The sequence below is a fragment of the Rousettus aegyptiacus genome, unplaced genomic scaffold, assembly GCF_014176215.1.
Source record: "Rousettus aegyptiacus isolate mRouAeg1 unplaced genomic scaffold, mRouAeg1.p scaffold_m13_p_2, whole genome shotgun sequence".
Taxonomy (NCBI): domain Eukaryota; kingdom Metazoa; phylum Chordata; class Mammalia; order Chiroptera; family Pteropodidae; genus Rousettus; species Rousettus aegyptiacus.
The window spans coordinates 120,764,953-120,786,842 of NW_023416295.1; the positions used below are offsets into that span (position 1 = coordinate 120,764,953).

The window sequence follows — 21,890 nt, forward strand, 5'->3', positions numbered from 1 at the left end:
TCATGGTCGTATATATATATGTACATGAATGTGACATGTACATGTATATGAAGGAGCCCTTTAGGATATTGATCCTATGATTGGGAGTTGGTAAAAAACAGTGAAAAAGAACATGGACTTTGAACTCAGCTAAGCTCAGGTTTGAATCCTGGCTCTTACCTTTCCTGGCTGTGTGACCTCTGCAAGTCACTTAACCTTCATGAGCCTCAATTTCCTCATCTCTGTTATTAGCTTCACAGCGTCCTTTTATTAACATGAAATAATGTGAGCAGGGCTGGGCACACAGCAGGAAAGCAGTTAGCTCTGAAGACTGCATCTGTAGCCTAGGAGAAGGGTAGAATGTGGTCCAAGGTGGCTCCTGGAGAGGACCTTCTACTTGTCACTGTCCAGTGTAGCTAGATTGGGCTGTACCAGCCCATTCACTCATCACTAGATTTCACTCCAAGTCAGACTCAGTGTTTGTACACTCTCATGGACGAGCACTTTTTCACACTAACGCTCTATGGCATGGCAACAGTTTGTAGAAGTTATTGTAATTAGCAGACTTGTTAAATCCCTGGGTGCTCTCCCGGTCTCTGGGCACACTAATTAGGATATCTAACTGGTGCTGGTTGCCTTAAATACATATTTATCCTTGTCCACAGGCATAATTATTCTTGACTTTTTTAATTCTCTCAAGAAGACAAAAACACATATTAAAGAGGCCAATTACAGGTAGAAATTTTATGAAATTTAAATTCTTAGAAACTTTGCAAATTATGTTAAAAGCAATGAAGAGTTTTTTTAAAAACAACCTTGTGTCCATGTGCATGGCTACTCAAAGAATTTCATCTCTCCATACTTGAGTTTTACTTTCATCTCTGAAGGTACCATCTGGCACTTTTATGCAAGGACTTTTGAAAACAAAACTGCCACTGTCACAGGGGTCATACGTAGCACACAGAGGATAGAAAACAGTCCTCCTTTCCAGCATGCTAACAGTGATGCTTCCGGTTCTCCAAGCTGCTTGTTCCTTGGGTTCAGACTCCCATAGTTCCCTCCTAGACATTCTGTAATATGTAGTCCTGAAGCAAGAGACAGGCTCAAAGCTGTCTGACCATCTATCTGACAAGAGTCATTACTAAAGTCCTTAATCTTAATGATGATGTCATGCCTGGAGAAGCAGCACATGTTAACTATGGAGCATTTAAATGAAGATAATTATTAGGGCTGATGCTGAACCTCTTGGGTGAAAGCCTAGGGAATATTTGTGTCATGTGGCAAAGGTGCTTACACTCCAATCAACTGGATCATCTTAACAAAGAAAGCTCAAAATTGCAAATCATTTATAATAAAAATTCTTAGTTTAAGCATCACATTTTGAACAGGGTTCCTAATTAGGCCCAACTTTTCTGGAGATACAGAGGGAAAGAGGCTTTTCTCAATACTATACATGTGTGCTTATACGGGCCACAGTTAGCACTTTGAATTGTACTTTTTACATTTAGATGAAAGAGGAAGGTTATCAAACTCTAAATGAACAGTGCTAACGGGAGCAGAGTGACAGTGGTGAACTGTATTAGTAGCTAAAGCTCTAAAATGAATCGGGTTATTATCAGTTCCTTAGTTTCAGGTACATTCTAGAACAGCACTATCCAATAGAACTTTCTGCAGTGATAGCATTGTTCTATAACTAGTCTAATTATGTTTAACACAGTAGCAAGCAGTTACCTGTGGCCACAAACACCTGAGATGTGACTCATGTTACAAGTGATTTTTAATTAATTAATTTTTTTAAATTTTAATTTAAATAGCCACAACTGGCTACACCAAATTAGTCACTGCAGCTCTAGAATAATAAAAAAGACCTTATAGGCTTTAGTGTCATATTATGAAAAATTGGTGTAAAGTGAAGACTAATTTCCAAACCAGAATGAAACATAAACTGAACCAAAGTTTATATATACATATATACAATTTTTATTTTAAACCTAAAATATAGACTTTTTCCAAAACCAATGATGTGGGATAAAACTAAAACAACAAGACACCAATAAGTCTCTCAGGTTTTGTAGATAATTTTTACATAAGCTTAGCAGTCTTTCCCACTAAGATAGGATCTGACAAATATTATCGAATTTCTTGCAGTTAAGAAAACAGATACATTCTTTTTGCAATGTTGCTTTTTAAAAGTGTCCCTCAACTGACGAGCACTGCTGATCATGCCATCACATAGATAGATACACATTGTGCTAAATGGCTGAAGGGCTTTATATACAAGCTACTGAAGAAGAGTGTAAACTGCTGCATGCACACTAAACAATACACTGGCAGATGGCTCTGTTATCTATTATGTGGATTCAGGCTTCCTTGTCAGTATTGCCTTATACCTGCCAGATTCTGGTCATTGGTGTCCAGGAGGCCAAACAGTTCACCAAGTTTAGAAACACAGCTCAAGCCACACTTTAATTCTCCGTGGAGAGCACCAATGATCCTAAGATTCTCCACACCATTGTTACAAATTAAAATTTAAAGCTAGCATAAAAAGAGGCAGGGACATTGACACTACAACTGTTTTGTCATTATCTGTTAAGGACCTCACACACAAAAACGCAAATTCAAGTTTTGTTAGTGAATTTGGATGAAATCGGGTTTCAGACAACTTAAACCTAGGTAGAGGCTGTTGTTTAGGTAATACTGCTTCCTAACAGAGAAACCTCAGTGATCTATCTCCTCCTTTCAGCACACCCACAGTGATGTGCTCTGTGTTGCCAGTTCTCTTCCAAGCTGCCTGTTCCTTGGGTTAGGTATTGCTGTATACCCAGAACCCCTGTGGTTCACCTCCTAGATATTTTGTAATATGTGGTCCTGAAGCAAGAGATAGCTCAAAGCTGTCTGACCTCTGGGCCACAAATACTATGTTCTATTTAATTCCTACAGTAATATAAGGCACTATTTCTATAATATTTAGTACCTATATTTGTGAAATGACTACTATTAGAAGTATTTATGATGACTAGGGTCTTAAATATTTATGTATTAGTAAAGGTTCATAGCTTGCAAGTAAAAAAAACTGATTCTGCCTATCTTAATGCCAAAGGAAGGTCACTGGAAGGGTTTTGGAATCTCTTAGGGAATCAATAGGGGCACAGAAGAACCAAATAGTGGAGACCAGAAACCAGGGGCCTGTTCTAGGACCTTAAGAGCCTGTGAGGGACCTTCTTCTAGGGTCCAGCCAGCTCCAAAGACTCCTACCTCTGCCTCTCAGGTCCAAATGTCACTAGTCTAGGGGGAGACACCGATTGGCCCGACTTGGATCAGAAGTCTACCCCTAGATTAGTCAGCTCTGGCTAGGGCAGGGGTGGCGTCTAGGTTTTGTGGGGACTACATATAATCTGCAGAGCGCTCTTTGAGAAAAGAGTTAAAACACCAACTACAATGACTGCAGCACTCTGAAGAAACCTGGGCAGAAGAAATCACAAATATTAAGTGCCTACGGCCACTCCCATGAGGGGAAGCGAAACCAAAGAAAAACTGATGTGGGAATAGCCTACGGTCTTAAATTATGGTAGCTGAAAGGTCTTTTGCATATTTTATAAAAACATTTGGCCATGTGAGCACGTGGTTAGGGCTTCTCCTAAGACTTTGGAAGGAACTCCTGCAAGTGAGGGGACTGAAGCTTAATCATCACCAGTTTCACGGAAGCAGTCTCTTCTTTGTAAGGATGGGGCACTGTGGTAACAGGAAGAGAAAAGTTTCATAAAGAAGGAAGGTGCTGGGAAGACAAAATGACTGACAGATGACCAGTACACCTTGACAGATGACCAGTACACCCTGACCCTTCCAACAGTCATTTTGTATAGCTGCAGTTTCCTGAAAAACGAACACTTTTTACCATTGAGTCTTTTCCTCAAATCCCCAGGTGGTTTCCAATTCTGATGAGTTATGCTGGACTTCAAGAGGGTGTGTTGACCACTTATGCCTAGACCAGAGCAAGTTTTAACAGCCCACACTCTCCCTCTTTCTACAGATGCCACCTGGTTCTCTAATGTGAGAGGGCTCTTTCTGCCAAGCATGCAGGTGCCTTGAGCTTTTCTCAGATCTATGGAAGTCTGAGAGAGGAGTTGCACAGAGCAGTTAAAAAGGAAATAGGTCAAACTCAGTGAAAGTACACTTCAGATTTTGCATTTAACCACAAAAAAAATAAACTTAAAAAAAAAATGGGGGAAGGAAGAGGAAAGGGAAGCAAGCAAGCCAGGAAAGGAAGCAGCTAAGAAAGAAGCCAGGGAACTACCCCAAAGGAATTGTGTGGCAGCAAGAGCTTTCCCTTTTTCCCTCCCTGGCTCTATGGATGGCTCGTACATCCCTGACTCATAAGTTCTTCCACAAGGATGGGGAGGTGGTTAGACAGGGTGCACTGAGTTTCCACTGGAGGTAAGAATGTGTAGCTAATGCTGACCTCTTGTAGTAGCTTAAGAAAATGTGAATTTGGTTGTAGTTCAGAATATATATTAGATACTATTATTATTTATGCCTCCAAATAAACAAAATACATTCACATAATGGGGAGGACATGACAGTTTTCTTAACATTATCATTGGTTCTTTGAGTTCTACTTTAACTTCAGCTGTTTGTTGCATACCTCCTCTTCCAGGCATCATGTGAGTCATTTTTATACATGTTATCTCATTTTCATTCACAGAATTATCATCCTCATTTTTACATATGAAAACACTGAGGCCAGAACAATAAACTAACTTGTAAAGTATATACAGGAGTCTGAACTTGAGCACGTGTTTTAATGTCAAAGCCAAGGTTCTTTAGGTTCACTGTGCTGTCCAGCTTGTAATTTTGTACTTGTTTTAAGTTTTTATGAAAATGTATGAACACTCACCAAATCAGTACATGTGACAACATCTTCTTCATAAGCTCAAATTATGTAATTAATGAACAACTTTTTTTTCTGTTTTTTTAGTCAAGGAAGATAATAATGGCCCTTTGTTTTGGACAGACAAAGAGCCTAGAAGTCCGAATGAATCTTCTCTCAGGTGAGATTGTTGTTTGGAGTGTGTTTTCAACTTGCTGACTAAAACTTATATTACATTTCAATTTGTTGATTTTTTAAATGCTTTTTCTCAACTAATGGCTTTGGACCAAGCTCTGCTTATATCATATATGTAATAATGAAGAAAATATTTTGAGGAAACTCACTTTAAATTCAAATCCAGTTAGTTAAATAGTAAAGTATAATTTTCTCATTTCAACTGAATATATCAATGTCACAAAATAATTAAAATTAAATTCAAAAATATTTATCGAGCTCTGATTCTGCGTCATCAAGACAAAGTATATAGCATAGTTCCTATCTTTGAAAAGCTAATTCCAACCAGGACATATTTGCATAAATAAAGATAATACAAAGTACACATGCTATGTGTCATAAGTGAGAATGAGCAAATTGTCAAGGAGATTTAAAGAGGGGAAGGATTATATTCAGTTGTGAGGAGAAATAAAGATGCCAGGTGACAGTTGGTAAAGGAATATTGCACATAGAGATAGAGATTGCAGTTAGAGGGAACAGCAGAAGCTACGACTGAGGCATGAAAAAATGGAATATATATTAGGAAAGGTAAACGGTCTAGTGTAATTTAAAAATTTAACACGATTACTAGATATAAGGTACAAAAGTAAAACTGGGCCCATATTTTAGAAAGTCTTAAATATCCCGATGAAGATTTTATATGTAATTTCATAGGGTATGAGAAAACTATTGAAAGCTTTGAGCAGGAGAATGATATGATAAAAATTCTATTATAGAAAATAATCTGATAGTTGTGCTTAAAGTGGACTGAAGCAGGAAGAGATCAAATAATAGTGGGAAGTAATGAGAATCTGAATTGGGCTAGTGGTAATGGAGACAAAGGGATGGATGGGGGAGATATTTCAGTGGGAGAATCTACAGAACTGTCAACTGATTGAATATGAGAGAGGGAGAGAGAGAGACAGAGAGAAGGAGGGAGAGAAGGAGGGGGGCGGAAGAGAGAGAGAGAGAGAGAGAGACAAATGGACAGACAGACAGACCACTGTGTTTCAAGCTGAGGTAACTGCAAGGTGATGCCTTTCAGAGAAATAAGGATGTCAGGAAACATCGAGCCAATACTGGTTTAGATGGGTGAACCTAGTGGGCCTCATCTGCTGGAGAAGTTAATCTGGCAGCTCAATTTTCAGTCTGTATGGTAGGAAAGAAGTCTAGCATATTTTCTAACTACAGTGCATGGCAAGGAGAAAGATGAGCTTCTTGAGAAACTAAATTGTTTACTAAAAAGATTCAGAGCTGATCAGCTTGGCCTCCTGATGAAACAAGAATATGCTGCACTTAATTGTAGATCATTAGCAAAACGGAAGGAAAAAAAAAACCCAAGAGGGTGAACCTTATATTTTTCTCTAAGAAGCAGCATTTCTTGGCAGAAAGTAGAAAAAAAGAGTTGTGTTATTCCTCTCTGCATAGTAGATAAGTAAGTATGCAGGCCCTGTAGCCACACTGGCTGACTGCAAATCCTGACCCTGCCTTGGGTTACTTAATCTTCCCAGTCTTTGCTCCTAATGGATGGGGTGGGACTCATAATAGTACCTATCCCACACAGATTATATGTAAGGGCTAAATCATGTACATAAAAAGTGCTTAAAGTATGTGGCTCTTAGTTCTTAAAAAATTAGCTCTTTTGTTACTGTTGGTTATCAGTAAGTCAGTCACTAAGCAATAATCTATTCAGCATCCTTAGTCTTTTTGATCAAGCCTTGGGACAGAATAACTTTCCTCTTTTCTACTCTCACTAATAACTGTATAGTAAATATTTAATGCTGTTGTACAATAACTTGAAATGAAGTACTGTTTGTAATTATTTTCTAAGAATTTCTTATGTAATAGGTTATTGTAGTTCTATGAGAGGACTAGGCCCTGTGTTATGTAAATATGCTATATGTGTAAGTATACAAACCCGCAAGTTAGAAACTTAAGAAAAAGGATTCAAGGCCTCCAACAGCTGTTTGTATAATAAGCTGTTGTTGATAGTTCTCAAAATTGACTCTGAAAACATTAAACAGTCTCTTGCTCATAGCTTATCATTATTAACCAATATTCATTGCTCAATTATACATTTATAAAAATACAAAAAAATATTTATTGAGCATTAGGGTAGAATCAATATTCATTCTTTTCCTCCTCTCTCTCCTATCCTTTTATTCTTACTTTCCTCTTCCTTTTTCTTCTTTCTTTCCTCCCTTTATGGACCTGTGTGATAATTTCTCTGGGATATAAATGCTGAAGCAGACCTGCTTTGTACATTTTATATATTAATCTACTTACTGGTTTTAGACATTAAAATAACTACTCCAATTTTGTCAGCTATCTATTAACTTTGTCTCTGTGGTATCTTTTACCAAATAGAATTTTAATTTTTATGTGATAAAATTAAGGTTTTGATTCTTGTCAAGATGGAGTAAGCATACTTTACCCCACCTCTTCTTCTGAATATAAGTAAAAATCCTGAACAGAATGCATACAGCAGTTGATTACTTGATTAAAAAAAAAAAAAAAATCAATGTTCTCCATAGAATTTAAAAAAGGCCCAGAGTCAAAAAGAGCTATAAATTTTCCTCTAAAATATGCTTTAGCTGAGTCACATGTATTTTTACACGTATTTTTTACATTCAGTTCTAAGTACCTCTTAATTGTTCTTATTATTTTCAGCAGTTTGATTATGATGTGTCTGGTATGGAATTCTTTGAGTTTATCTTGTTTGGGATTCACTGAGTTTCTAGAATCTGTAAGTTTATGTCTTTTGTCAAATTTGGAGGATTTTCAGTCATTATTACTTTAAATATTTTTTTAAAGGATGAAGATCAAATTTTAATCTTGAACCTTTTCTTCAGTCTTCAAATCATTAACATGAAGAGGGACGATAAATTGCAATTTATCTGTGTAACAAGCCCTTGTTACAAAATCTCCACCTACAGTTTCCGAAAAACCAATAGGAAACCCATACGTTATATTATCTAAGTGATCTATTAACAGGTGAAATTTTAACCAACTTCGTACCAGGAAACTATTAACACAAGTACTTTAATCACATAGCTTAAAATATGGAGAAAAGATGGGTAAAAAATTATCTTAACCTGTAGTAGTCTTTTCACTTTTTAAAATTTTTATAAAATACACTAATTTCCCAAAATAAAGAATATTATGACACATTGATATCGAGTTACACAAATGAATCCTTCAAATATTTTTTATGCACTATACACTCTTTCCTATCTTTCTGGGACTCTGAAACATGAATATTAGAACTTTTCATATTGTCACACAGTCTCCTATTATCCTTTTCATTTTTTTCTTCAATCTTTATTCTCTAGGTTGCTCATATAAGATAGTTTCTATTCATCAGTCTTAAAATTCAATGACTGTTTCCCCTGTCATCTTCATTCTGCTTACTGAGCACATTTTGTGAACTTAAAATTTTTCCATTACTGTATTTTTTCCTTCTAAAATCTCTATTTGGTCCCTTTTTATATCTTCTATTTCTCTTCTGAGACTTTCTATCTTTCCATTTGTTTCAGAGAAGCTCACCCTTATTTATTGGAGCGTGGTTATAATGGTTAGCTTAAAGTCTTTGATAATCTCAATCATCTTTGTCATCTCAGAAGTGATATTTATTAATTATCTTTTTCTTCATAAGATATTGAGATCTTCCTGGCTCTTCAAATGTCAAGCAAATTTAGATTGCATCTGGGACATTTTGAATATTATGTTATGTGATTCAGGGTCACATAACCATGAAGAATTTGGGACTGGTCTCTGTCAGGCATTCAGTTATGTTTAGATATCTGAGAATTATTTTTTCACTTTGAATTCTTCCGTATCATGTTGCTTCTGTATCATGTTTCACCAATTCTGCTTTCGTAGCTTCTTCATGGAAAATTTTTTATTTAGGAAAGCTCAAATTCTAGATCTTAAGATCTAAGTCTGTATGACTTATTATGGATAAATCATTGTTCTGCTTATTACTTATATTTTAGCATATTAATCTGTCCATTTCAACCTGATGTTTTTAGTTCTTCATGAAAACTAAACTCTTCATTTCATATTAAACTTCCTTCTTATCCTTTTAAAGAGTTTCTTAAATCATTTTTTCTAATTTTCTTGATAGATTCAATATGCTAGCATATATGTACTTTTTACTCTTGGTTGAATTTGAACCTAACAGGTTTTTCTGAAGCTGTGCAATTCTGCCTGTTGTTATTTGGACTTTTTGGACTGTGATTTTTTTCCAGCCTCAATGAGTTTATCTGTCTTTGATGCAGAAGGAAAAAGGAGAAAAATTATTTGTGCATACTTTAGGTTTTAGAGTTCTTTTTCCTACTTCTCTCATCCCTTTCTCCTTTGTGGCTGGTTTCTCCCTATAGATACATAATCAGCTTATTAAGAAAACACTTGACTTTTAACAACTTAGTTTTATAGAATGTGAAGTTGACACATGCAAATTCAAGGTTCTAGAACTCTTGCTTAGTAATCAACTACTCTTTAATCAGACTAGTAGTGGAGGGTATTATTGAATATCAAATGAAGGCTACAGTTTAGTTTTATGAGTTGGCTTGCTTAACTGGTGAAGCTATAATGACCATGGCATTTTCACATATGCTGCCAAAAAGGTAATCCTTTTCAGAAACCCTTTTAAACTCTTTAAAATAACAGATTTTTCATACAACTGAGTAAATAAGTTGATTCAAGTGAGATCTTCTATAACTACCTGAAATCATTTTGCTGAACTTGCACATGAAACATATTGTGCCTAAAATAATTTCATAATATTATCTAACATAATCTACATCCTAGTTATTTAACACTCTTCGATTTCCATAAAGAAAAATTTAGAAAATATTATCTGCATGAATAAAAAAAAGCTGCCACTTTAAAGAGGATTGGAGTATGTATCATCCATTTCAGGGCTAGACATACTTATTTACCTGAAAATAGTAGTGTAAGCATCTTATATTCTTAGACACTTTGATAACACTGTCATATATTAGTAGAATCCTATTAAGAAATTGAGTAATGTAAGATAATTTGGGCTTTTAAAGGGAGTGTAACTTGGATGAGCAAACTGGGGTGACCACTTTGTGTGTGTGTGTGTGCGCACGTGCACACACACGTGCACACGCATGCATGCATACACATATAAAGTCAGTGGGGAAGGGAGCTGAGGGTTGGAACTCAGCACAGTTCACAGCACTGGACAGATAACAAATGAATTTTATACCTGTTTAAAATTAATTTAGGAACTAATAAAAGCAAAGTGGCTTTCTAGTTTCATAGCAGTTCCAATCACGTAAGGGAGATAAAGATACTTTAATATAAAATGATAAACCAGCAATTTAAGGGAATACAGGATAATATCAATAGTTAGCACCTGTTGAGTGTTTCCAGTGTTCTAAACACACTGCATGAATTTTCTTTTTTAATCCTCAGATACTCTATGTGCTTGGTGCTATTATTGTTCCTATTTCAAAATTAGGAAATTGACTCTCAGGTCAATCAAAGTCATATAACCAACCACTTGAGTGGCACAGTAACACTCTGCAACTTCCTTGGCCTGTACAACTTGCTCCCTTGTGTGGCAAAGTAGAAATGGGTCATAGTGAGTGGAGAAAACAGGGAGATAAAGGACACAGGATTGATTCTGAAAAAAGTACTCACACTATTGGATGCTATTGAAAAAATCAGAAGAGTATTAGCAAGAGATGAATCAAAACACCATTTAAAAACTTCTCCCTTCATATCCTATATTAATTGTTTTTTCTTTATAGGATATATTAAAAATGCACAATAAAAGAACAATCAGTCTTCAAACAACAATGAAAAGTCCTTTCAATGGAAATATTGGGGTTCTGAGAAAGACAGGCACAATGCTATAGACATAAAAAGTGCTTCTTTAAATGCAATTTTATTTCTGAAAGCAGGAAAATATACTGAAGAATTGTGCCAAATCTCCCCTAGGTCAGTGGGTACAAAAGTGAGATTAAATCATTTCCTTCTCTTAATAAGAGGAGTCTTTTTTGTTGTTGTCTTTGTTTTTTTTAAACCTTTTTTGTTTCTCTTTTTTTCAATTAGAGTTGACATTCAATCTTATTTTATATTAGTTTCAGGTGTACAGTATAGCGGTTAGACATTTATATAATTTATAAAGTGACCCGCCCACACCCCGATTACTTTCAGAAGCTTAAACTGCTGCCATTGGGCCACTGATTTCTCTTTGTTCCTTACTATTAAATTCTGAATAACATTTTAATGCTAAATTTGACCTGACAGGTACCACCAAGAGAGCAACACACCATCCAAGGACTCAACTCTCTGTCCTCCTTCAGACCTCAAGAAGCTGTTCCTTCGACCCTTACCTACGCCCTCCAGGAGGAGCTGTCAATCCACATCAACCACTGGCCAGGCTGTCAGCACGCCATCTTGCACAACAAACACAAAAGAACCTGAGGGACTTCCAGATCACAAAGTCTCCCTAAGTGCAATCCCTTTCAAGTGCAATGAGAACATAAATGAGTTCTACTTAGGAAATTCCTCCCTGACCTCCCCTTTACAGAGCCATCTAAACCTAGATAAAAAGGAGTCAGAACTTCATTTGTATATTATTTCTACAACCTCATCCATATTTCTCCACTTAAAAAGTTCATGGAACAATTATGTTATAGTAAGTATCCTCATAAGTTAACTTTTTGAGTATTACTTCTTTAGGGTAGCCTTTCCCTGTTCTACCTCCCCATTTTGGAAAGTTAGCCTTGGATTAATAATATTTTAGAAGACAAAAACGTGCTGGACAATTAAGGAAATGATTTTTTTCAGACTGTTACAATAGGGAAAATGCACATTAATGAGGAGTGTTGTAAAGAAAAAGACATAGATCTGGGTTTTACAGAGGCAGGCAAACAAAGGCGTATCAGTGAATCTCATGAGAATCATGAGGAAGGATGGCGACAGGTCTTAGCTTGGGGTTCTTGTGAGCAGGGTGGTCTTTTGCAGTTAGCTTGGGTGATTTCAGTCATTTCTGCTTTCAGAGAACACAGAGCTCAGATAAAGTTCAGCACGGTCAGTATGTTTCTTAACTGCACAATTGAAAGTAGGTTGATGGGAGTCTGTCATAGGATCAGATATTTTATAGAAATCATCTCGTCTAAATTCCTTATTTTATAAATGAGGAAACTGAAACACAACCATTTTAAATGACTTACTCAAGATTACATAGTAAGTTTAGGGGCAGAGTCAGAACTCTCATTTAAGGATCTTTTTATTATACCAGGATCAGTTTAAAAATAAGTAATTTATTCAAAGAGAAATATGATCCTTTTCAGTTATCTTCAGTGATATATAATTTTTATTATTGATCTTTTAACATAAAAATATTGAGAAATATGAAAGACTCTTCACTCAAAAGAAGCTAGGAAGCAGGGGGTTTTATATATGGCTAAAAATTGTGAAAGATTGCAAGGTAACTCTTTTTTTCTCATAGCACAGAATATTTAATGTTTAAATTAAATGTTTAAATTAAATATTTTTATTTTCCTCTAAAATTTTAAACAGCTTTCTCAAAATTAAGAATGTAAATGAATCGGACTTAGAAATTAAGAATGTAAATAGAGGCAAAAATCTGGTCTATTAAAAAGAAGGTCTATGTTCAGATAGATGTTCTAGAAAAACCAAAACTTACTTGGCTTTGGAAAATCCACCTAAATATTTCTAATATTAAAACTAATTCTCAGTTTTAAATACTGCTTTTTAATTTTGAAGCAGAGGCATGGCTGGGGTAAGTCAGATAGGCCAAGTCACAGTCCTCCTGAAAATAAAAACAATAACAATAACTAATATGGATTGTTATTAGCCAGTAGGAACTGTTCTGATGCTGTGTATTAACTTGTTTAATATGCAGAACAACCCTATGAGGTAGGGTTGGTATTCTTATTTTATAGATTAGGAAATTAAGGCATCGAGAAATTAAATGATATATACAAGTTTGTACAACTAGTCTAGTAGAGCTGGGATTTGAACCCAGATCATCTGATTTCTATGATTACTGAAACAAATGCAGGTGAAGGGGGGTTATCTCTATGAGTTGGTAGATATTATCGTTAAAAATAATGTTCTATCTCTTCAAAGATGGAAAATGAGTAAGCAAATATTTCATACATATATGTCAAATCAGATTAGCATTCATTTTTATAAGAATAAGATATTAATTCAATGTAAGCATTTAAGAGTTGTGACTTCTTGTTACATTGTTGAATTCTTTCATCAGCTTTGTCTCCTTTGGTTAGTCTTAGTGATGTCTTCATGAGTTTTAGGAAATTGAAAGAAAAATCATCTCTTAAATCAGTCAGATTTATCTTGGTTAACTGACTTTTTGTACCTTGAGATCTAGAAAGATCTTTCATGTTGAAGCAGGGAAGTGCCCCCGGAGAAAGGAATTGGACATCTTAATTCTATATTTTTAGTTAAAATTAACCTAAACCATCCAATTAGAAATTAATACTCATTTGGATTTTAAGAGTTTCCGGAGTTGTGTCTCTTTCAGTAACCCATTTTATTTGTAACTCTGACAAAAAGTGATTACATATGGGTTGTTCAGTATCTCAAATTCTACAGAGATGAAATGCAGTAGTTCTTTGTCATTCTCGTGAAGATAGCTAATAGAAAGCTAAAGAACTAAGAGATATCCCCAAATTAAAATTCTAGATTTAAGGCAAACATAAACATTGGGAAAGGAGGGAAAAAGGCAGCCTTTTTTTTTTTTTTTTAACTTAATGACAAAGTAGTAAGAAAAAGCACATACTTCACTCACTACCCACTCACCCACCACCCTACTCTGTTATTAAGACTAAGGTAGGGGTAAGCTTGTTTGGAGTTATAAATCAGCAATATTTCAGAAATTCCTTCTGATCTGTCTGTTAAGCTTCAACATAAATAAAAGATTATTTAAAGAACTTGCTGAATACTACATGGCCATTTTGTTTTGAGGACCCAGAATGAATGGAAAACAACGACACTAAAGATTTGAGGGAAAAAATAACCTCTTTAATGAGGGAATAGTTAAATTATTGTATATCTATGCTATAGAATACTGGCAATCATTAAAAAGATTGAAGTAAGTCTATGCACACAGACATGAAAAACTGTTTACCATGTATTAAGTAGGAAAAAAAGCTCAGATAATAAATGTGCTATAATTTAGTTAATATTAAGTATTCATTAAAAATATATCATCTAATATGTAAATGTTCTAAATGTATATGTTATAATTATATGTTTTTATATGCCTATAAGGATATATAAACCAAACTGATGATGTAAGGTACTCTGAATAGTGGGATGGAAGGGGTAGGGGGAGGGAACTTTATGCATTTCTGTACTGTTTGATTTTGATAGATAATTTTATTTTACAATGAGCAAACATGTTTAAAACTTTTAAAAAACTACATAAGGAAAAATTCCCTGTGGTATTATCAAACATTGGAATGAGTTACATAAACAAGTCAGAGACTACAGAAGGGATTAAAGAATAAGTATATATTGACTAAAAGTAGGGAGAACTAATTTTCAATAAACAAAAATTCTAAGTAGTCCCACTTTTTTCCTCTTTCAGAAAGCTACTCTCTTACAAGATCCCCTGTATGTTAGTGAGCTCAGTCCTGCTACTGGAGGTCAGAAGCCATACAGGTAAGGAGTGATGATATGACAGAGTTCCACAGGGGACTGTTTTCTCCTCTGTGCCTCTCCTAATTCTATGTGTTGCTGCCATCACATTTATACCTCTGCCTCAACACTCTGCCCCGACTTTTAAGTCTATAAACACAATTATCCACTGGACATCACCTCTTGTAGGTCTCACAGGAACCTTAAAGTCAGCATATTCAAAACAGAACCAGCATCTTTCTTCTGGGACCTGACCTTCCTCTTGTGTTTTCTAACATAGGGCATGATGTTATTATCCCTAAATCACCTAAGCCGGAGTCCTGGATGTCATCTTCGCTTTCTTCCTCCCCTTACCATCCTGTAACATTCAGCCAATTGCACGATTTATTTTGTTTCTTTAACATATCTGGATAATATCTACGGCTTTTGATGGCTGGATGCTCAAGCTGATCATCTCTGTTCTGGGCTGCTACAGTATTTTTCTAGCTGGCCTCTGCCTTCACTCTTGGCCCTTCCCTATACCATACCCCATTACAACAGAAGATTCTTTCTGAAGCACAAATCTGATCAAGTAACTCCTCCCTTAAAGCCTTTGAATGGCTCCCCTTAGAAGGTTCTGAATTTTATAGCAGCTTACAGAGATCTTCTTCATGTCTGTCTTCATTTTTTTCCATCCTTAACTATTGTGTCCTCCCCACCCCTGCCTTAAGCCTGACTCAAATGAACTCATAGTTCTCAGAAAGCTCCCTGTTTATTTCCTCTCTGGGCCCTGCCATGATGGCCTCTATTCTGGAACCCTACTCTCTATCTGCTTTTCTTTCCCTTCATGAATAACTTCAACTCATCAAATATTAGCTTACTAGTCCTTTTTTTAAAAAACAAAACAAAACAAAACATTTCTCGTAACTAATTTAAGAGGGGTTCTTCCATAACATCCTGTGCTTGTACATTTTATAGCACTTACCAGTCTGTTGTGTGATTGCCTGTCTGAGTATGTGCTGTCCTATTATGCAGTGTTCTCGTAAAGGGCAGGGACTGTGCCTTGGTCCCTGGCACAGAGTAGGCTGCCAAGAAGCCTTTACGGAATGAATATGAATGAGTGAATGGGATATGATAGAGGCTAGAGCTAGGTCACAAAGGGCCTTATATTTGAGGCTAAGGAGTTTAGGTTTTATTTAGATTTCATATTTTTATCATGTTTTTGTCACCGTCAGCCTTATATTGTAGTTACTTATGATGCAACTATCTCTTCCAGTAGATTGTAAGCCCCTAGAAGCCAAGGAGTATGTCTTATTAATTTTTGTATTTTCATACTTAAAACAATGCTTTGCACATAGAAAACAGTGAATTGATGGCATCAACAATTTTAATGATAAGTAGTAAGTCATGGCCAAGTTTTGAAAGGTTTACAATAGTGATGTATATTGGGGGTCATGTAAATGAGGTAAGAGTGAGTTAATTTTAAAAGAAGCATATTCAGTCCTCACTAAAAGGAACTAAAGTTCCTAGGTTCTAGGTCTGGGGAAGGAAATACACAAAATGCATCTGAAACAGCTTGTGCCAGAATGCAGAGTAACAGTGCCCTAACTAAAGAACATAGGATTCCACATATGAGGCTCCTAATAGCCAAAGATACGAGAATTTGAGCATCAGGAAACAACAACAACAAACAAACAAAAAACCCCATGATATTGTTGAAACAATGAATATGTAAAAATTCATAAGTATATAATGATGCATCATTGATAGAAAGGCCTCCTCCCACCCCCATACAGAAATAAAAACATACTGAACTCTAATGAAGTAAATAGGGCACCAATTCTATACTCTGCAAATCAGCAACTGAATGGTAAGAATTAAGCATTTATCCGGCCTTTCCTGTGTGAACTGTGACCCAAGTTGATAAGGCAAAATTCCATTTTACAGAATTCTAGCTAATAAATGTGGCAGGTTTAACGGAATTGAAAATTACTGTTTTTGCAACTCCTAATGAAATAATAGATTCATGCAACAATCCTCAATGGATAACACCATTAAATAGAAAGGTGAAGTGGAACTTCAAAAGGAGGGATTACTTTGTAAATGATTAAACCCATTGATTAGTTTTAACATCACTCAAGTGGGACAACCATATTTTTTTGCTCTATTATTTGATGCACTATGAAACACACAGCCCCACTTATGAAGTATCTTTGTTAAAACAATTAAGCCTGAATCCGACTTTAAAGTGTGGGTATGTCAGCCTTAAAAAGGAATGCAATTCTGACACATGTAACAACATGGATGAACCTTGAAGAAATTATGGTAAGTGAAATAAGCCAGACATAAAAGGACAAATACTGTATGATTCCACTTAATGAGGCACCTAGAATAGGCAAACAAAATAGGAAACAACAAGTAGAATAGAGGTTACCAGGGCTGAGGGAGAGGGGAATGGAGCCATTGTTTAATGGGTACAGAGTATCTGTTTAGGAAATGAAAAGGTTCTGTCAATGGATAGTAGTGATGGTTGCACAATTGTTAATGCTCTTAATGCCATTGAATTCTACACCTAAAAATGATTACAATGGTAAATTTTATGTTGTATATATTTTATTTTGATTTTAAAAAAGGTAAGGGCGTGTGTGTAAGGGAAAAGATAAAACAAAGTTAGCAAAATATTGAAAATTATTGAAGCCAGGTGATTAGGTAGTGGGGTTTCTTACACTTACACAATTTTCTTCTTTTCTGAGTATGTTGAAAATTTTCATAGCGAAAGTTTTTAAAAGGCTTAAGAAATATAAGCAAATACAACAAGTATTTTTATAAATTTTTATTTTAACAAATCAAATATAGAAGAACATTTTTAAGGCAATAGAGGATATTTGAATATAGACTGGGTATTAGACAGTACCAAAGAAATATTGGTAATTTTTTCGGGTGTGATAATGATGATTTTGCAAGGAATTGTTTGTTTCGAGATATGTTCTTAGGTATATAGGGGTTAAATAAAATAATGCTTGTGATTTCTTTTTAAAAAGATGGTAATATAGATAGTTTAGAACGTCTATGTTTTCATATATTATCCTTAAAAAGTATCAGTTTTAATTTTGGTGTTTATTTAAAGTTATTTTTAAAGCTAATTGTATAATAAAATGAGCTCTAATTTTGTATCTGTGTGGCTTGAAACTTATTCCTGAAAGCAAGGAGAGTTCTGCCACTATCTTGACTCAAAAGGAGCGTATTTCTTGCAAAGTTAATTCTTGAAGGCACATATTTAAAATGCAGTGATTTAAAATGCACTCTGACAGATGTACAAGATATCAATAAATGGTCTTTACCTGCCAGGCACCTTCAGTTTAAAAGGAGTAAATATTATTTTGGTCTTCAAATTAGAACTCTTACAAATGTGAGTTCTGTAACCTGACTCTTGTGAACATATTCACAGCGCTTCTGAGATAATGTACAAAAAGCCCTTTTCCAGCTGTAAGGCATACAAATAATTAGTTATATTAAATGTATAGAAAAATGAAAAAAGTACAGGAAAAACAGGGCTTATCATTAGGTCAAGAATCCTTCTTGCTGCAGTATTTGGCTAAATTTATGTTTTCTAGCTGATGAAAATATAGAATATCTATTAAGATGAATATAAAATTTCCCTTTATTCTTCAATTGAAAAATGGAATCTTCTGGCACTAGATTTTTTCTTATTTAAATTAGCGAAAGGAAGTTTGTCATCTGTGTAAAAGCAAATATTCTTTGAATGTTCAAAGAAACTGTGACTATGCATATCTTTTCTGTAGAAATATAGACTTCTGTATCTAATTTGAATTTATGATGTATATAAAACTTCAATTTATATATACATTGATTTTTAGTATGAAGATAGATATTACTGTGCTTTTTCTTATGAAATTCATTTTGGTCTTTTTGGTATTATAATCTATTATAGGTGTCAAAGGATAAAAACAGTTTCTAAGGAAACTAGCAAATTGCTGACTCTTACTAGGAAAAATTGGAAAACAAATTTCAAAATAATTCTGCTGATATTGTATTTTTTTCTAGCTTTTGCTTTTCTAAGATCATTTGTTTGTGAAAACCACATTTCTGCTGTTTTTGGAGGTCTCAGAGAGAAAAGGGGTTGTATAGCTATTTTAAAAATGAAACATGGTAGTAAATAGAAGTGGATATATAGGAAAGCAGGACCTCAAAGCTCATTCCTACTTTATTTAGATTCCATTTATTAAACATTTACTGCATGCTAAGCATATGTAATAACTAAAATGGGATAGGTGCTATCATCATACCCATTTTACAGATGAGGAAATTAAGGTAGAGATAGACTAGGTAACTTGCCCATGGTTATTATCACCCAGCTGAACAAGGGCAGATCTAGGATTCCAATTAGCCTGTCTGATCCTGCCCCATCCCCCAGGCTCATAATCATGTTCTTCTTCCTTTATGATTGCTCTCACTGAATTTTTAATGATTATTTTTCTTCCCATATCTCCATAAAAAAAAGAGACTTTTAAAAGGAAGTCTTAATTTTTGTTTTAATAAAAGAGGCTCATTGATTGGATAAGGGATAACATCTTAGATTTTTTTAAGTACAGGGGGAGGTAGTGGGCAAGATTCCACGTAGTAGTACTAGATAAGTGGCTGGCATCAAGGTTTGTGGAGTAGGTGGTAAAAATATTTTTATTTCAAGTCAGAAATTCTAAGAAGTTTCCATCAACCTACACAGAACATGAAACATCTCTCCTACCATTACTTTGCACCCTGCTTTTCTGAATCACTGGTTGTGTGAGCTTGGCCAGGTTACTTAGCCTCTTTTACATCCTATAAATGCAATAGTAATTCCCAGCTCAGCTCCCTTACTAGGACTAAATGAGCTAGTACATGAAAGGTACCCAGGCCAGAGCCTGCCACAGAGTCAGTGTTCAATTAAGTGCAGGTTGCTATTACTGAGCACAGTGGAGATGGAAACAACACTTAACCCGATAATGTTTTTTCAAGTTGCTGAAAATCAGCCAAGCGTCTAGCATAAGTACAGAAATAACTCCAAAGGGGTAAAACAGGATTAGTGTGATATGAGAAGTAGAAAAAAGTGCTATGAGAGAGGGTCCCCATTTGTTGGTGGAATTAGGGAAAACTCTAAAGAGAAGGTGTTACTCATTTCAGCTAAGCCAGCTTTTCTTGAAGTGTGGAACACATGTGGATCAGTGATGAGAGATGATTTCATGTGGACTCTGACATGGCATGAAAGAACTTGGAATTCCATGGCGAATTCCTTTTTCCAACTAGTGTGATCTCATTAGAGAGAAGCTCTTGGCTTGGTGCCAGTAGTGGCAGCTCTCTAGCACATGCTCATCTGTTTTTCTGTTAAGGACAGCAGGCCTCAGGCTTCGAATATGGAGCATCTGCTCAGAATTCGTGTTGCTTTCATGCTATTTTTACAGTCACTCACTGGTTTTCTCTGTAAAGTCGTGATACAAAGTTTTCTTTTGAAATAAGCATCTCTTAGTAAAAAAAAAAAAAAGTGAGTCGATTTAAAGAAAAAATATTAAGCAAATAATATTACATATGGTTCATGGATTATGGTAAATGGCATGTGAACACACTCTGAGTTAGACTGTAAAAGAGGGACAGACGTGTACTAGGGACAGTGAGAGTATACCTCATATAGGTACAGCTTGAGTAAAGAAGTGTGAGCAAAAAGTATGTCTGGAGAGTAATAAATGGTTTAATTTGTGGGGAACAAGTTTCATTACTGATAAGTAATAAAGCGATCAAGTACAAAACTATATTAAAATTCCATTGATAAAAAGTTTTATAAACCTGTCAATTAATTGTTGATATTCCTCAACCGCTGTTTCTTATTTTTTACATGGAAAGTTTTCTTCCGTTTCTGTAGATCTGAGGAGAAAATTAAGCACTTCAGTCAACTTAAATCTGAACTTTTTCTCAAAGACAATACATTAAGGAAGATACTTTGTTTAATTACGGAACTTAAAGTAGCAGCCCAGAAAAACTTCATTCTGAAAAGGCTTTTCTGGAAAGTAGGTGTTTTGTCTTATATTTAATCTTTAAAACTTGTTTCACCTGTTCACCGAACACAGCATATTCAAGCATAAAGTAAAATGCTGTATAAATAAATGTCATCTTATATTTTGATGCCGTATTTTACAATGTTGATTAAAGTTAATGCAATCATGTCTTAACACTTGAAATGTGATGTCATCGATATTGTATCTGTGTGTGTTGGCGTGGTGGGGTCAGTGGGAAGAGAGGAGAGAGTGGTACAAAAAGATAGTAGTTTACATGGGTTGGGTTTGCAGAGTCAAAGAAAAGAGGTAAGTAATTAAGAGGGGAAGATTCTGGTATGCGAGATGTGTTCAGTACAGACAGATGAGAAAGGAGATTTGAAGAAGTTTTACATGCAGGTTCCCCTACAAGAAAAATATACTTTAAAAAAATCACTTTTCCATGGAGCACTGGTATTTCTAAAATGATAACTCCTGGGGAGTCAAAACAACCTAGCTCTCACTCAGCAAGTTATAGACTTACCCTATAAGACTTCTGTAGTTTGATTTTCAGTTTCACGTGAAGGTACTGAGAAGCCCAGGTTAGTACTGGTGCTGCAGTTAATGAGGCTAATTCTGGCCAGTGGTGTCATACATAGTTGCCACCATTTTATCGAGCAGTTATGAAGTACAGAGTCTCCCTAATCATACAAGACAGCCCTGGCCATTTCCTGTCTCAGTTGATCACCCCACCCAAGATTTAGCACATTTCCATCACCTCAAAAGGTTACCTTGTGCCCTTTAGCAGTCAGTTTCTGCCCGTGCCTGGTAACTACTGTGCTTTCTGTCACTATAGATTAGTTTTGCCCGTCCTAGGATTCCACTTACATGGAATTGTATATTATGTACTCCAATGTATGGCTTCTTTTGGCAAAACATTTTTGAGACTCTTTCACGTTGTTTCAGGTAGGTAGAAGATATTTTATGAGTTAAAATTCCTGAACCAATGATCAGGTGGGAGATCATAATAATGATAACTGATATTTATTAGCACTTATAATGTGCTAAGTAAGCACTATTCAAACTTTACAAATACTGTCTTATTAAGCCCATTGTAGAGATGAAAAAACTGAGTTACAGAGTGTATAATTTGCCAGATG

General features: G+C 35.3%; 2 protein-coding genes across 4 annotated transcripts in view; one reads left to right on the forward strand and one right to left on the reverse strand.

Moving 5' to 3' along the window:
• XPOT (exportin for tRNA) overlaps positions 1-21,890 on the reverse strand; it is a 123,369-nt gene that overhangs the window by 65,241 nt on the left and 36,238 nt on the right. The window lies entirely within an intron of this gene.
• CUNH12orf56 (chromosome unknown C12orf56 homolog) overlaps positions 1-21,890 on the forward strand; it is a 62,966-nt gene that overhangs the window by 25,780 nt on the left and 15,296 nt on the right. For 2 of the 3 annotated variants that reach the window (XM_016139897.2, XM_036237913.1), the window contains exons 3-6: positions 4,955-5,027; positions 11,345-11,735; positions 14,679-14,752; positions 20,622-20,766. In XM_016139897.2, coding sequence (XP_015995383.2) covers positions 4,955-5,027; positions 11,345-11,735; positions 14,679-14,752; positions 20,622-20,766 — 683 coding nt within the window. The remainder of the gene's footprint in view (positions 1-4,954; positions 5,028-11,344; positions 11,736-14,678; positions 14,753-20,621; positions 20,767-21,890) is intronic. The other variant, XM_036237914.1, reaches the window with a different exon arrangement.